Source organism: Photinus pyralis, unplaced genomic scaffold, assembly GCF_008802855.1.
Source record: "Photinus pyralis isolate 1611_PpyrPB1 unplaced genomic scaffold, Ppyr1.3 Ppyr1.4_LG8, whole genome shotgun sequence".
NCBI classification, from domain to species: domain Eukaryota; kingdom Metazoa; phylum Arthropoda; class Insecta; order Coleoptera; family Lampyridae; genus Photinus; species Photinus pyralis.
In genome coordinates this window covers 25,289,130-25,304,156 of record NW_022170819.1, presented here as the reverse complement: position 1 = coordinate 25,304,156, position 15,027 = coordinate 25,289,130, and the positions used below count along the sequence as shown (strand labels likewise).

General features: G+C 37.7%; 3 protein-coding genes across 4 annotated transcripts; 2 read left to right on the top strand and 1 right to left on the bottom strand.

Moving 5' to 3' along the window:
• Positions 1 to 532: 532 nt before the first annotated feature.
• Positions 533 to 8,066, bottom strand: LOC116177612 (phosphomannomutase 2). 2 transcript variants are annotated; one of them, XM_031496622.1, is made up of 4 exons: positions 7,949 to 8,066; positions 7,730 to 7,896; positions 5,047 to 5,134; positions 533 to 1,285 (listed from the first exon to the last, which is right to left on the bottom strand). In XM_031496622.1, the coding sequence occupies exons 2-4, from the start codon at positions 7,874 to 7,876 to the stop codon at positions 534 to 536; spliced, it is 987 nt and encodes a 328-aa protein (XP_031352482.1). In that variant the 5' UTR covers positions 7,877 to 7,896; positions 7,949 to 8,066; the 3' UTR covers position 533. The 2 variants fall into 2 exon arrangements, 1 of the variants encoding a protein (XP_031352482.1); XR_004146713.1 differs by lacking the exons at positions 533 to 1,285; positions 5,047 to 5,134 and adding an exon at positions 6,484 to 7,673.
• LOC116177611 (N-sulphoglucosamine sulphohydrolase) lies at positions 1,328 to 4,224 on the top strand. Its single transcript, XM_031496621.1, has 7 exons — positions 1,328 to 1,459; positions 2,529 to 2,658; positions 2,708 to 2,844; positions 2,896 to 3,043; positions 3,080 to 3,318; positions 3,362 to 3,673; positions 3,721 to 4,224. Exons 1-7 carry the CDS (start codon positions 1,363 to 1,365, stop codon positions 4,185 to 4,187), a joined length of 1,530 nt encoding a protein of 509 aa, XP_031352481.1. The 5' UTR covers positions 1,328 to 1,362; the 3' UTR covers positions 4,188 to 4,224.
• A 942-nt stretch (positions 8,067 to 9,008) lies between the features above and the next one.
• Positions 9,009 to 13,919, top strand: LOC116177610 (integrator complex subunit 13). The gene is made up of 8 exons (XM_031496620.1): positions 9,009 to 9,309; positions 9,362 to 9,436; positions 9,480 to 9,857; positions 9,904 to 10,170; positions 11,300 to 11,541; positions 11,590 to 11,821; positions 13,217 to 13,547; positions 13,601 to 13,919. The coding sequence occupies exons 1-8, from the start codon at positions 9,070 to 9,072 to the stop codon at positions 13,885 to 13,887; spliced, it is 2,052 nt and encodes a 683-aa protein (XP_031352480.1). The 5' UTR covers positions 9,009 to 9,069; the 3' UTR covers positions 13,888 to 13,919.
• The last annotated feature ends 1,108 nt before the right edge of the window (positions 13,920 to 15,027 follow it).

Genomic DNA, 15,027 nt, shown 5'->3' with positions numbered 1-15,027 from the left:
TTAAATTGAGCACTGTTTTTGTAACTTTGGAATTTTGTTTCAAGGTATATGTTATGTGTTATTTTCTGGGATTATATATCACAAACCTGCATTTGGGATCAGTGCAACTAATTCCAAGACCATCCTGGCCATAATACAATATACACAAAAGTAGCAAACCAAATTACCGCCATATATACCCATAGAACAAACCAACAAAATCCTAAATGTTTAAAACAAAAGACTTCACATTTTAAACATCAAGATCAGGATAACATTATTAGTTTTATGCATTTTGTTTTAAACATGCCAACTCTGACAAAAAAATATTAGTCAAGAAGAGTTATCTAGTTACAATTCGTAGAATGAAATTTGGTTGTATCCGAGTTGAATTTTTAGATTTTTTTTGTTTGTTTTTTTCTTGAATAGTTAACGGCTCGCAATAACTTTAATATTTCTTTTTTAGATATTGTCCTGTTATAGAGTATTTACTTATTTGGACAATAAATATTATTATTATTATTATTAATAGGTAAACGAAATAAAAAAATTCTTTATAAAGAAAATAATTTTATTAATTGCTCTTTCGTATCATCCGGATTAAGTACTTTGTGCCCGATCGTTCTACCATCCTTAAATATTTCATGGTCGTTGCCCCCAAAATCGGTTTTGTCACCGAAAAAGTGAATCTCACGATATCCCTCATTCTCGACATGCTGTAAGCAGTAGGTCTTATCCCACCCGATCGGGAAGACGTCGAAACTTATTTGTCCACCAATGCTGTATTTAAATCCGATGTCTGGAAATTTGGCATCTACCGCTTCTATCATATCTTTCCTTATGTGGTGAGCCTTGTCGTATTTTTCAAAATCATCACGTTCCTTCTGCGAGCACGAGCGACCGATGGGACAAATATTGATCAAACCAGTTCGAAACTCGACAAATGTGCCCCGTTTTAAAGGTAACGTAACATTCGATAAGTACTTTAAGACGAAATTAATAAATTCCTGCAGCTTTTCCTCGCCTACAAACTCCTGTATGCTCTGTTTGTGAGTCAACACTCCTCCCTTATACGCGATCAGTCCATTTTCCGGAAAAATATATTTGTAACTGCCAACAACATCCTCACACATTTGCTCCTGGATTTTACTCAAGTCGGAACCACCAACAAGCCCGATGTGGGCTAACGGTTTAATTTTTTCCAAAAGGAACTGTTCGAAATTTCTGTCAATCTTCTGTCTGGACTTCGTCAAGGTGCCATCTACGTCAAATAAACAAAGGATATCTTTGCTCCCCATTACTGGACCTAAAAACATAAATTATGTATGTGAGTCAAAAGGAAAGTGCAATTGAAAGTAGGTTATTTAGGTACAACTGCAAAAGATGAAAGGGTGCGGTTGCGTCTGTCTGTGTTTGTTATTAATTATAAAATTAAGTGCAGCTAATGTGAATAAAAAAGTAAATGCATTGCTCATACTTGGTAAGAAACGCTAATAAATAAATTTCAACCAAATCCACGTGGGCTCAAATTACAGAGTGCATACGACAGCATGCTTTTGTTTGATTTCCATTTAAATATTGACACAGTTACAACCAATTAGAGATCCGCACGCAAATCATGATAGTTTAGATTTTTTTTAATTATCAAGGACGTTGTGAATGGCCTTGAGATACAGATGGAAGCATTGGCACGGTTGCCATGGTTTTTCATAAGCAGGAAGAAAGTACATTTGAACTACTACAAATTAATTGTACCTACAGACGTTCCAATCGCCTCCTTGAGGATTTTAACCAATCCCGATGGAGGATTGTGATTATTTGTAGATATTAGCTGGCGAGAGGGAGGGGAGTGGGTTTGAAGGTGTAATATTATCACCTTGGAGATTCCGCACGTTATCTAAATTTTTAGAATAACAATAATCGGTCTTTATTCTTTTGAATGCCTGAATGGTTTCCCATTATACAGTGATATTCATGTAGAAGTAGACATAGGGATTTCCTATTTCTACTTCAAATGATACTCTTGTGAAAGACGCCTAATTTTATGCAACCAAAATCACTTCTTGAAACAAATATAAGGATCTGGCTGCCATATTAATTAATTTGAATATTGTTACTTTGGCCTCACACAGGAATTGGAAATGGCAACTTTTTCTTTAGTTGAATACATCGCACATGAACGAAAATTAGAATAGGGAAGTCAAAGCGATAATATTCAAATTAATTAATATGACAGATCTTCATTTGTTGTAGGTAGTTATTTTGGTTGCATAAGGTTAGGCGTCCTTTAGAAGACTTTTTATCATTTAAAAGTACACATAGGAAATTCCTATAGGAAATCCCTATGTCTACTTCTACATGAATATCACTGTAGAACATGTCAGTGTAAAACATTACAATCTATCTCTATCATAGCCTTGTAAGTACAATAGCTAAATTGACCGATCTAGTAATCAGACACCAACAATCTTGTTTCAAGAAAGAACATTCTTATCCAGAATCCAGAAACGTAGCGAAACAAACGATTTCAAATTTCTGTCATATTTTAGCTGATGATGGAGGTTTCGAAATGGGCGCCTACTTGAACAGAATATCTCAAACGCCGAATCTGAATAAATTAGCAAAGAACAGTTTAATCTTTAACAATGCATACACTTCGGTCAGTAGCTGCTCCCCCAGGTAATAAAATTAGATTACTGGCGATTGCCATTTTATGAAATTTTTGCAGCCGATCGGCGCTTCTCACTGGAATGCCCTCCCACCAAAACGGCATGTACGGATTACATCAGGGAGTGCACCATTTTAATTCGTTCGATCACGTTAACAGTTTGCCGAAGATACTAAAACGAAGTGGAATTCGCACAGGTATATTAGTGTGGTGAAATGTGCCGCAAGGTTAAAATTGGGCCAATTTAGGAATCATTGGCAAAAAGCATGTGGGGCCCAACTCGGTGTACCCATTTGACTATTCCCAAACGGAGGAAAACAACTCCATTTTACAAGTGGGACGTAACATAACGCATATAAAGTTATTGGCGCGGGAATTCTTCAGAAACGGCTCAGAGTAAGTTATTATGATGTTCATAATTCAACTTTGTAGGCCTTTCTTTCTCTATGTCGCCTTTCACGATCCGCACCGTTGTGGCCACACCAATCCAGAGTATGGAGAATTTTGTGAGAAGTTTGGGAACGGAGACATTGGAATGGGTACCATCCCTGATTGGCATCCAATCTATTATCAAGCCGACCAAATAGACTTGCCCTATTTTATTCCCGACACACCTGCAGCACGCCAAGATGTTGCTGCGCAGTACACTACAATTTCTAGATTGGATCAAGGTAACTCAATGAGATAGGGCCAAACTGATCCTAATAACTGCAGGAGTCGGACTATTGCTCGAAGAGCTAAAGAACGCTGGCCATCTTGATGACACGCTCATCATTTACAGCTCAGATAATGGAGTACCATTTCCGAATGGTCGTACGAATGTCTACGATTCAGGATTGGCGGAACCGATGTTCATCTCCTCTCCTGTACACACTGATCGTCATAATCAAGTTACCTACTCGCTCGCAAGTCTGCTGGATATCGCGCCGACATTGCTCGATTGGTTTGGTGTGTCCTACGAAGAAAGCTCTAACGAATTAAAACCTGCATTGACTGGCAAATCGTTACTGCCGTTGCTAACTAAAGGTACCTACGAACCAACTTTGACCTCACTAATTAAGGTGCTGTTTCAGAACCTACGAACGTTACCGATGAAGCCGTGTACGCGAGTCATACACTACACGAGGCCACAATGTACTACCCAATGCGCGCGGTGCGAACTCACCGATATAAATTAATACACAACTTAAACTACTACGCGCCTTTTCCTATCGACCAGGACTTCTACTTATCGCTCACATTTCAAGATATGCTAAATCGCACTCGCGCCCACCACCCATTAAACTGGTTCAAGACGCTGCAATCGTACTACATCAGACCGGAATGGGAGCTGTACGACTTGAAGATGGACGCCAGCGAGTTAAACAATTTAGCCGGTAAAAAGTCGTACAAGAAGATCCTACAGGAGTTACAGGTGAAACTCTCGAATTGGCAGAAAGTGACCAACGATCCTTGGTTGTGCGCTCCGCATTCCGTTCTTGAAAATGTAGGAGAGTTTAGAAGTAGCCCACAGTGTATGGGATTGGATAATTTGTATTAGGTGAAAAATCGCACTGCAATAAATCTCTTAACATTTGTCTTGCATATTGTTTGGCCTGATTAGAAGAAAATCTGTAACGGCTTAGGTATATTTACCCCACTTAAATAAAATTGAACGTCTACAGCAGTAGCAAAAACTCAATTTTTTATCCACGGCTAGCGCAGTAATAACAAATCTTCTTATATCCCTTACCTTGCGGACCTCTTTACTCCTTTCTCCGACATCGGAAAAATTTGGGACCCATGTGAAACTTCACGTTTTTTTAAAAGAGCGCTTCCTCTTAAAATCCTACATTAAAATTCTAATGCTCTGGTTTGATTGAACTCTGAAACTGAAATACGCATGACCTTTTTAACCTCACCAATAAATTGGGAGGTTATTGAAATCAATCCAAATTTCTCCCACTTTTCGCTATTTGAAACTCGCCCACCCGAAAAAGCGACTTCTCTGAACGCAACGGCCTCGACTAACGTACATGCATTTTCGTCTCTTGCTCGGCTTTAAACAGAACTAACGAAACTTTTAAACCAACCAAGAGATCATGGTATAACTGCGCTTTTTTACCCAATACGTTTCTTGTTATCGCTTTTTCGTTCACGTTCGCTATGGAGCGGTATATCCGTAAATGTTAATACAAGTTCTGAACCAAATTTGTGAAACATTAAAGAGGCCACCTGTTACAAATCTCAACTCTTTCTGCTATTTCATGCGGCGATAAAATCGCTATAATATACTGCATCAAACCTACATTAAAGACTAACATACTTAATTCACAAAAATATGCGAAAGCCTCGCCTCAATATTTAATAAGTTTAAATCTGACCGTCCAACTGGTGTAAAATAAGTTTACGTTACTCACAATTCGCAGTAGTTGACGCACAGGAGATGCAATTAGCAAACAATGCCCCACTCCTCAAAAATGCACCAACAAGTTGTTTCAATTGATCCTGAAACACGTTTATATATAACAGAGCAATATCTCAGACTTTTAGAAAAAAAAGATACAAAATCCTAGCCCTACCTATTACCCATGTAAGATAGAAAAATAGGTAAAAACTGCCAATTTTAGATCTTTTTACGTAGAATCCAGTGGCGTAGTAAAAAAATTTTTGGTCCACCACATCGGAGATTTGACCCAAAGTTATGCAACACTCTGTATATCATAACGGCAACAGTTTTTTTTTATTCAATCTCGTGATTACATCGATGTATCACACCTATTTTTTTGTTTTATTTTTTTTTAATTTTTTTTATTGCCTTTATTTTATAGTGGGCGGAGTGTTAGCAATTTGCTACTCTTCCCCCTCAACCCACTCTATACAATCACAGCCATGCCTTACCTGGGATCCGAATCCAGGACCCTCGTAGCCAAAGGTAAGTTTTAGCCATGAAAATCAATAACACTCTTATTTTTTGCTGTTTTTAAATAGTAGGCATGGATTCATGGATATTTTATTTATTTTTATTTTATCCATAGTAACCAAGGCAGCCGATACCAAACAATAAGAATGGCAGACGGTAGAAATATCTCATTTCAAAATTTTAAAAAATATGATATATACTTAATTATACAATAAAAAAATATAGGTTGTGACACATCAATGCAATTAGGAAAAAGAATGGAAACAATTGACGTTAAAATATGCAGAGTGCTGAATTTAAAAATACCAGTTTTGGGTCAAATCTCAGAAACGGTGGTCCAACAATTTTTTTACACCATTGGATTGTATGTAAAAATATCTAAATATAGGTACACCTTTAACCTTTTTTCTATCTTACATGGGTAGTAAGATATATGATAACATCTCAAAAAGTCAAACTTTTAGTTTTCACCCTGTATTTCAGAAACAAACGTAAAATCTGTTTCACAAAAAAGTGGTTACAAAACAGCCGAGTGGCTAGCTTTGGTTTTAAGTTAAAAAAAAACGAGTTATACAATAACATTTATTAAAATCTGTCAGTTAAATACATTTTTAACTACATAAATATATTAAGATAGATAAATACAATATTTTCCTGCTTTGGAAGCAATTAATAACAAAGTATTTTTGATAAACGTATCTACAATACACTGGTAAGACAAATCAATTGGCAATAAATAACAAGCACTTGAATAGATTGTAGACATTAGCATTATCGATGTTTTATTTATTGGAAATATTGGGGAAAGTTATTGAGCTTCGTGAACTAGTCCGTTAAAATTCGTTTGGCATATGTTGTGTTTGTGACTGCACTTGCATGTTACCTATGGTAACAGTGCACATGACTTGGTCCGATACATTTGTGTAGGTGTGTGTGTTTAGGCCGTTCACAAAACGGATCCAGTTATTGTGCAATCCTCATCTTGAACCATTCTATAAATAAGCTAACTGCTCCGCAATTACGTAATGCACTACTGTGTTCACTAACTTTTATATATTAATACTAGGATAATTGAACACTATAAACAAATCTAAGAAAGTAACAAAAACAACCATAATAACAACATTCTGTACAAATCAACGCATACATTAGGCAATTTTTAATTAATTTCAGTTTGCCCAACATATAGCAATATGTGTCTAATGGTTCCTGTTCCATTGCCTAATTTATCCTCGGGCACATTTTCCATAATTCACACCGCACAGTATTCTCAATGAAAGAAAAATATATTGTATCTATAACAGCAAAAGTTCGTGCAATGGTTGCTGATAATAATTATTGACTTGATCTAATGGCTTTGACAGGGCGGTCATTTTGGTTTGAAAACAAAAAATTTACTTCCAAAAATCTCCCTAATTTTCCACAGTACATGGTTTTGCAAATTTGTAGGTACCAATTCTTACATTATGCACTGTGAACACCCTGCAGGAACTCTAGCACAGCTGCCACTTTCTTGCACCTGGCACCTCTTTTTGGTACCATCTACACCCACAGGAATGCTTGAGAACTTTCATCAAATTTTAGATTTACTTTTGTTATCAACATTTAAATGGGCGTCCTGCAGAGTCCAAACTAAAATGGGAGTGTTAACACTATACACTTCCCACTTTACGGAGGACGGAAACACAATCAATGGTATTATGCCACTACGTTCTCACTGCAGATATTGAAATAAGTACACTTTTTTTTGCATAAATTATCACATTACACTTAAGAAAATTGGTTGGTCACAGTAAGACATAAGTGCGTGGACATTCCTTGTGCTTTTTATATGGTGTGCAAGTTGTTAAACAAATCAAGTAAATGACTCAAAACGTTAGTACAATTGTGCGAAAGTTTGAAATAGTTGAAGGATTAATTGTTAGATACGAACTACACGTACTAATACAAAAATCATACAATTTTACTTGCAGCTAACAAAATTCTTTGTCATCTCGGTTTGAGTGCGAAATTATTTTGAGGCGCTTTGTGATTCGATACTACCTTCTGTAATTTGCGTAGCAAAACTGTAGTGCTATTCGCCACTTTTTCCAATACTTTCATGTTCTCATACATTGCGTTCATCTTAAATAGACGCATGCGTTAGACGAATTAAAAAAACATGCCGTGCTTCGACTTACCTGGACTTTGTACTCTTCGATTCGTTGCTGCTTTTGATAGGTCGAATACAACATGTTTAGATAAATAAATAGAGTTATTGCAAACATGAAGCTACACGTTACAAACACCGGCCCTGACTGGCTTGCGCGATTTCGGATGCACAGCATTAGGAATATTTGGCAACATTCTGCAAACAGCGAAGAGCGGTAGGGATTAGTTAGAAAAAAAAAGAGACATACCTAAATACCAAATAATTCTATGGGCAAGTGATTCATAAATTGAAAAAGATAAAGGCGCACTTTTAAGTAAATTATGCAATTGTTTTTATGCTGCACAAAAACAGCTGATCGCTCATATGTGAAGTTAATCACAGTTGGCAGTGGATACGGTGACGCTCATTTGAAATGCGAAGACTTATCAACGTGTACACGCCCACCGCGCGAATCGGCAACGTTGAAACAAAATATGCCAAAGTAAAGCTACAGCTCCTATTATAGACCTGTGAATATAGAATGTTATTATCAAAGTCTGCTCTATCTGTGATAGATTGGCGTCGATTTCCTTAGCGTAAGCTACCGGCAGGACTACAGAGACATCACGTGCTCATTCCCTCGAGAAGTAGGATATGTGGCGCGTAGGTAGGCTCAAGAGTCTTCCATGTTCCAGGGTGTTACTGAAGAGATCCTGGTAGCGGTTGAGGATGACATCAAACTGCTGCTAGATCCACAATTTAAATATATACACAAATTTAAAGAAATGACTACCATTTCGGTACAACGTTTTGTGTCGCTCAACGCATAGACTTATAAAAATAAGCGGAATAAGCTCATACATCTATGAATATGAGATAGAACAGCTCTCATTTTATCTACTTTTTACCTTACATGCTGTAACGTGTTTTTCCATTGTTAACCCATGCCACTGATATTCAATGTCATTTGTCAATACCAAATTTTAGAAGAACCGTAATTAAGGCGCTTAAACGAAGAGGAAAGACAGTCTTGGAAAACTCTGTTTAAGTTTTAGAAAGCTTTCAGAGCCCACTAGTCCTTGAGGCTCTTTAGATTTTTTCTATGACTTTTGAGAGCTTTTCTGGAGTGAGAGTTCATTCTGAGTTACTGTCGACAGGTACTATGCGATCAAAAAAGAGTCACCTTTGCAATTTTTGTTTACATGGGAAATCATATTTAGCTTGAACTTCCAAAGGCGACTCGACGTGAATTCTTTTTTGAACACCCGATACAAAAAAGTTTCTTACAACATAGCAGCAGCCACTGCCACTGGCGATTATCGGTGGCTACGCTTGCGCACTGTTTACAATTCGCATACAAAACATGTTTAACCTCAAAAAATATTTATTATGGCATTTATAAGTAACTCAAAAATCTTTCCAGCGAACCACAAAACCATATTTGTATTAGATCACACGCCATACTTTGGAATATCCTGCGAAAGTCCCATCGAATTTGAATTTTTAAAGTCCCGGGCGCCCGGTTTCATACCGTTCAATCCGATCTCAAAGTCACTGTGGACATGCAGCGTGGAATCGGCAATAGAGTACTGTCGTATTGTGTGGGATTTATTTCCGCAGGGAAAATTGGTACGATTAAGCTTTAACGTAAATACCTACCACTCATCTTTTTCAACTTTAGATACGTTTCTTTGCGAGCGACACCGTTGCACATATTATGAATACATGGAGCCCCTCTCAACAGAATTTAAATCATGTAAGGCCTGCTTATCGTAACCTTCGTTAAGATAATCGTTTAGGTAATGAATGGCATGTCGTTAATGGGCGTACCTCCTCCTATAAGACAGACGCAACAATCTAAAGACTACTCTGTAGTGCACGGACTAAGGGCGGCGATTGAAGCGCTTGGCGAATGTACGGATTTGCAATTTGAGAAAAGAAAAGCCGACGTGAATGCCAAATTGATTAACAAGTGCAGAATTATATGTATCACATCTGCGAGAGATAACGACAGCATGAAAAGGTTGCAAGAAATATTCAACAACTGCTTGCACGCCCATAATAAAGCCGCACTTAATTCCGATACATATTTGCCAATCGACCATTGCCATTTAGTTATTATTCACACGTTTCCTGTTAATATCGAGTCACAAGTAACACAGCAACCCGCTAGAAATGTAAGCAATTTATTCTAGCAATTGTCAGTTTGACCGAGTGTTTTAGATATCGTCGCTTCTAACGACAGAAGTTTACCCGATAAAAGCACCGCAAATCTCAAACAAGTTGTCATCTTTGATACTGCAGCACTACGAATTGGCCAGTACGACTGTTACCGGTATACCGATGAAAGAGGAACAAAATGCCAGTTCGTCCGCCAACTATGATGTAGAGATTTTCCATTCGAAAGAGGCACACACTGCGATACTGAAAGGGAATACGGCCGATTCTTTAGCTATTCGGACTGTTAAAGAGGGGTTGGAATACGAAACGGTTGGTGGGGTAAAGAGTGACATTGAGGGGTAAACTGCAGGAACAAAATGTGTGCAATGTTAGTCCATTTATTCCACTAGATCTCTTAAAAATCTGGATAGGCTATTCGCAATTCAGATTAGCTGTGAGACCTCTGGTGGCAGCACTTTGTAATTACTATTGGTGGTATAACACCGACATTTTGTTAATTTACAATGGGTAATACTATAGTTTTTGCGGGTGTAAATGTAAATACACTTGCAAAAATTTCATTGCAATCAATGTAATTACACCTCAAAGAGCAAATATAATCTAAAACGCCAAATTTTATCAAGTTACTTTCAAGAATTTTAAATGTGATCAGTGCAATTATGCAACCAACAATAACGGTAATTAAACAAATCGTCGTCTAACGCATAATATTTCCCAAGTCTTGAATTGTGAACAGTGCAATTACACACAAACTAAAAATAGGAGATATATACGTCATTCTTTGACGCACTCGGCTTTGAATCACTGCTATCAGTGTAATTACGCTACAATTAAGCGTCGCCTATTAACACCACTGATCTAAATATTGAGGTCAGTGATTCACACAACCTTCGCAAACATTTAATTTGTGAACAGTGTGATTGCGCTACTCACGAGAAGCAAATCTTAAGTGGCATATTCACATTGAAGGATGTTACATGCACAACAAAATATTTTTTTAGCGGAAGCATAATTACTATTATAAATTTGATAAAAACTTAAATAATTAAAACGCATGAATTGCTGCGAAGAACTAATGAGGTGAATAAAAGAAAGACCAAATGTATTGCTGATGGCCAGTTCGGCTGAAAAACCCCGCCGGTCACGTGTTGTCTCGTTCGGCCAATCAGAGCGCACAGCGCCAGGGAGCCTTGCCACATTTGAACTTTCGTTATAAAATATGCAGAACTTCCGCACTTGCGGAAGCAGAAGTCTGCTGCATCACTATAGAATCTTTAATAAAGCGTGGAGGGAGAAGCAACGTACCTCTTTAATAATTTGGTAACTAACTTTTCCTTAAAAACAATTACATTGTACTGTTACTCGAGACTATGCACACTAAATTGTTCTATCAGATTATCCCTCGGATGACGCAATTTCTTATATTTCACATATTTAGGTGACATTAAAGTGGTGCACTCCTAGAGGTTGCGCCTCCTCAGAGCTACAAAACTGCACCAGCATGTACAGAATTACACCAGTCGAGGTTAATTCGCGTCCCTCCCTGTGTTTAATAAATTTCTTATTAAACGGCCGATCGGTTATGCTGGAGATGCCTCGTAAGGCGGGCGGTAAAATTACAAGTCACCTTCTAGCATCGCACGGTGGCGAGATCTTCATCCACACTTTGTGTACGGCCAGGTATTATTCGTAGAATTGACGATTCGGTGGAGCTAACCGAATTGTCAGGTCTGTTTTAGAGGATCCGCCGTCGATTTCGGAAGGATGCGGTGGACGCGTTACCGATTATCGTATCACCGATTTCGGTCTGTTAATACAGCAAAATCGACTGTTGCCCATTAAGAGTAACTACGTCGGCGGATTACCGAGCTCGATACCGAAGGTGAAGGCGCGCTTGGGGCGGCATACGAAATATTGGCCGCTGACGATTAGTTCAACTTTAATTTTTAATTTGAAAAATGTAAGTATCGTATAGCACCACGAAAATGGTTTAAGAAGCCCATTATGAGCAATTTTTCCGAGAACAGGTGGTATTTTGAAATTTTAAAATAGAATTATCTTTTTAGTTTTTCTTTTGAATGTTTCATAAAAGAAAATATGTTACCACGTCCTGAACATAACCATTTTGCTTGTCCCTGTATATATTCGCACTTGATACGTGCGGCACATGAACCGCCGAAGCTAGAATTGCACTGCATTTGCACATCCATTTTCGATCAGCAATTCATCGAACAACAATCGAAAATCAAGATGTTGTCAGTCATCAATAATAATGAACGTGCTTGTTAAAAAGCAACATGTTAATAATTCCTGTTTATATTCTTTCATCCCTCTCGTACAAAGGCATAGTAAGCAATTACATTTTATATACAGTGGATTTTACATTATAAATATCGAAGCTACTTCATTTGTACGCTCCATGCTTTAATATGAAAAACATACCATTGTAGACCGGGAACAGGTGTTCTGTGACCGGCATTCTCTCCTGGCAAACATTAGCTACTGTTTGACATAACGGAACTATTGGGAAACGTTTCACATTCTCGGCCCACTTTTCCAACAAACAGGGTACAACAGCGCAATTTCGAAAAATGATCTAATTTGTTTTTCCAAGATATCTCGCTCATTTTTAAAAAAAGGCAAACAAATTTGTTAATGAGTAGTGAAGTGTAGGATTCATTTTATAAATCAGAAGGCATGGCTTTAGTAAAATTGTAATTTGGTTTGCGTTTGGTTATTAATCAATTCAGAACCGATAAATTACATTACATACACTCATAGCATATGTACGCTAGAATGCCAGGATGTCAACTCAAAAAAACGCAGTAGCCATCCATATTATATCTAGGCAAGTTAGTAATAGAAGGAAAAAGGCGATATAAGGACTTCGGGCATGCGGGCGACATTCCCACATAAACGTTTCATTGTAGTATATACCGTTTCCATCACTGCTTTCATTTTCATCTTCCTGATGAACATATGTAACATAGGCACAAACTTGTTTACGGTTCCAATTTAATGGTCTGCACATAATTTCGATATAGGAAAACGTTTTCTTGATTCTCGTCCACAAATTTTTGACATTAGATAAAACTGACACAACCTTTGATCATTTCAGTTAGGTACTAAGAGCGTTTTGGAAACGACATGCAATGTGTATGTTGAGGGCCCAAGGATCGTTTTTGTTGCATTTATATGCTCGAAAACATTTTTTTTGTGTCTTAAGGTTTTTGAAAAATGATCCACAAAAACTAGAAGTAGTTCCTGGATCTAGCGCTCTTAGTAGAGACAGTGCAAAACGCATGCTCGCACTACTTTCTTATAGTTTTGCGTGGGTTTACTCTTTATTTTTTAGTACATCGATCCTCTACCTTCAATTATAACGAAAGAAAAAATCACAGACGAAGAAATGGTGCAATGCAAGCAAGTAATCTACAATTTAATAGCGTTAGAATCGAAACATGAACCTCTTCACTTAGCGAACATGGGTCAGCGTAGCAAAGGGCAAAAACGCGAGGAGCAATATAAAATAATGTGGAACGAATTGGAGACGTTACTGAAAAACAACTGCCACTCGGAAACGCACAAAATGGTCTACAACTGTCTCATCGAATGCCACAAATTTAACTCGGACGAGTCGGACAAGGTCGAATTGGACCAGGCGTTGCGCGAACTAGATCAAATGGGTATGTTAATTATTCCATCTAATTGTTCCGACTGTTAAGGTGTCTAATTCTAGCAAAATCTGACTCAGATGTACGAGCGTCCGTTATTCGAGCGACTACCGACTCGCCGATGTCTCCTCCTCCTTTGGCGAGCATCGCGTCGCCGATGGCGAGAAATAATCAAAATCGAGCTGGCGGCATTTACGCGACGAAACGGTCGTTGTACGATATCTTTATGGCGCAAGATAAAAGTAAGACTAGGCTCGACTTCGCGGGCCGCACAGGCGATAATGTGGCGAAATTGTATCCCAATTTAAAAATCGAAAATGATCGTGGCCCGAGGGAAATGGAAACGGAATGATGTATTTTCTAAATATAGTTTTACAGTACAAATGGCTCATTTCTTTCTTGGCTTCGCGCGGGTTTGTTACATGTGATCGAATTTTTCTCCTCGTCTCGCACGTATACGCCATAGAGGGTAACATTGTCCCTCCTGCTACGTTGAGAAACTAGCTCTGTATAACTCGCACAAATTATGTGTAGCAAGTGTCCCTCCACCTTTTGAGGGAGTGTTGGGGGAAAATGCAATCACCACATGCGATTTAAACAGTTCAATTGAATAAAATACAGAATTTTCTGCGAAAAGGGAATAACAAAATATATTACGCACACAACAAGGCCACAGATAAATATTTTATCTGTGACAAGGTGATACCAGGGAAACCTTCTTCTGGAGAAAAACCCCAGTATAGCTCACACAAATACATTAAATAGATCAACTACGGCAAGAGAAAATACACAAATTAAAAATCTCAAATTGTACGATAAAAATGAGGTAAGTATTGGTTGCCTAAATTTTGTTTAAATAATGGCGTAGTATTTTGATTTTATTTTATTGTTCATTTAAAAAGAGTAGTGACATTTGGAAATAATCTTTTATCATTTATATTTCCTGTTGTTGCGATAAGAATTTTGTTATCGCTGCGTAAGCTAATTAAGTTAGGTAAGCAGATGTTTCTCGCCGACGTAAAGAGAGCTGTTAGTGATTCGACGACGCAGCTAGGAAAAGCTAGACGGTATGAAAAGTTGAAGAGAAAGGAGAATTGTTTTAAATAGCAGAGGAACACGTGAATCGAAGCTTGTTTGGTGGTGGACGTTAATCGTTGCTTTTTGGTAGCCGCTTATTGTCTTGGTTGGAAATTTTGCCTTATTTAAGCGTGGATCTAATTGCAAGACGTCTAAATTGAGATTCAAGTGAAGTTCCTAAGTATCATCATTTGGTACTTGTGATTGTGCGTTATTTAAAGAGAATCGCAGTTACAACCGGATATTTGATTCATATTTCGTTAATTGTTTCAATCGATCGCTTGTTGCATGATATTGTACTCTGGTCCTGAGTGCCTATTTTGATTTTCAGTTTTATTGCTTTTAAAATTTGTAATGTAATTCTTTGGAATTGTGAAGGCGGTTAAGACTGCTGAGTTTCTCAATTTAATAATAT

Bases quoted from the DNA above. Each gene is read 5' to 3' on its own strand.
- LOC116177611 (XM_031496621.1), top strand. From the start codon at position 1,363: ATGAAAGGGTGCGGTTGCGTCTGTCTGTGTTTGTTATTAATTATAAAA. The intron at 1,460-2,528 runs GTAAGAAACGCT...GTCATATTTTAG, and splicing joins AAATGCATTGCTCATACTTG to CTGATGATGGAGGTTTCGAA. The intron at 3,319-3,361 runs GTAACTCAATGA...TAATAACTGCAG, and splicing joins AATTTCTAGATTGGATCAAG to GAGTCGGACTATTGCTCGAA.
- LOC116177612 (XM_031496622.1), bottom strand. From the start codon at position 7,876: ATGCTGTGCATCCGAAATCGCGCAAGCCAGTCAGGGCCGGTGTTTGTA. The intron at 5,135-7,729 runs GTAAGTCGAAGC...AACGTGTTTCAG, and splicing joins TCGAAGAGTACAAAGTCCAG to GATCAATTGAAACAACTTGT. The intron at 1,286-5,046 runs GTGAGTAACGTA...TTATGTTTTTAG, and splicing joins TGCGTCAACTACTGCGAATT to GTCCAGTAATGGGGAGCAAA.
- LOC116177610 (XM_031496620.1), top strand. From the start codon at position 9,070: ATGGCATTTATAAGTAACTCAAAAATCTTTCCAGCGAACCACAAAACC. The intron at 9,858-9,903 runs GTAAGCAATTTA...CGAGTGTTTTAG, and splicing joins CACAGCAACCCGCTAGAAAT to ATATCGTCGCTTCTAACGAC. The intron at 11,542-11,589 runs GTATTATTCGTA...CCGAATTGTCAG, and splicing joins CACACTTTGTGTACGGCCAG to GTCTGTTTTAGAGGATCCGC.